Consider the following 789-nt stretch of genomic DNA (forward strand, 5'->3'; position numbering starts at 1 on the left):
TATATTATGTACATAAAATGTGTGTGTGGGTCAGAGAACTTTTATAAACACAAAGTCAATGTGGGTAAATGGGTGAAGAGTTCTGGTAATACTCTTGCAACATTTTTATAAGCCTGAGATTATTTCAAAATAAAAAGTAAAAATTAAAAGAGCACCATAGAATCATCTTATAATACCTTAAGCTTTAGTGACAAAGAGAAAGAAGACCCTAAATTAAAGAATTCTGGGGGAAAAAACAAGGTTAACTTATCCTACATTAATATAAAACATGCTCAAATGTTCACATACCTGAACATAGAGATACTCGAAAGCGACTGGGTCTCTCCTTAAAAGGTCAATGGGGTCCTTTGGGACGAAGCTAATTCGGAAAAGACACCTCATCTTGTGGGAGCTAGGCCTCTGTGTCACCTAGAGGAGCAGACCAATCATACAAGAACCTTTTAGAGCTGATAGGAATGGGAGACGGATACAGAAGCAAAGACAACTTCCTTTGCACCCCAGACACTGGAGGTTCTTTGAATATTTACCACACAAATTCATTCTCTTAAAGCTTCCCAGACCTTGTGACTTAGACTGGGCTCCCCTGAAGCTGACCCTGAGACAAGGGGTTTATTGCTCCCAGGAGAAGGAAGGAAGTCTGGGAAGGAGAGTAAGCCAAGCAAGGAGGTGATTTCAGGGGAGTCCAGCAGAAGGTAGTAACGACCGATCCCTCAGGGGACTCGTAAGTTACACCACACAGCTGCAGCTACCAAGACCTGAGCCAAAGGAGCACTCATCAGGCATTGGATT

The 789-nt window shown here is 42.1% G+C and overlaps 1 protein-coding gene across 1 annotated transcript in view; it reads right to left on the minus strand.

The window, feature by feature from the left end:
* The window catches only part of FRMPD4 (FERM and PDZ domain containing 4), a 293,765-nt gene that overhangs the window by 26,784 nt on the left and 266,192 nt on the right, over positions 1-789 (minus strand). The window contains exon 9 of the mRNA XM_042782402.1: positions 289-408. Within this exon, the coding sequence (XP_042638336.1) occupies positions 289-408 (120 nt within the window). The remainder of the gene's footprint in view (positions 1-288; positions 409-789) is intronic.

The sequence above is a fragment of the Orycteropus afer genome, unplaced genomic scaffold, assembly GCF_000298275.1.
Source record: "Orycteropus afer afer isolate SDZICR_OR568_19922 unplaced genomic scaffold, OryAfe1.0 scaffold00304, whole genome shotgun sequence".
Taxonomy (NCBI): Eukaryota; Metazoa; Chordata; class Mammalia; order Tubulidentata; family Orycteropodidae; genus Orycteropus; species Orycteropus afer.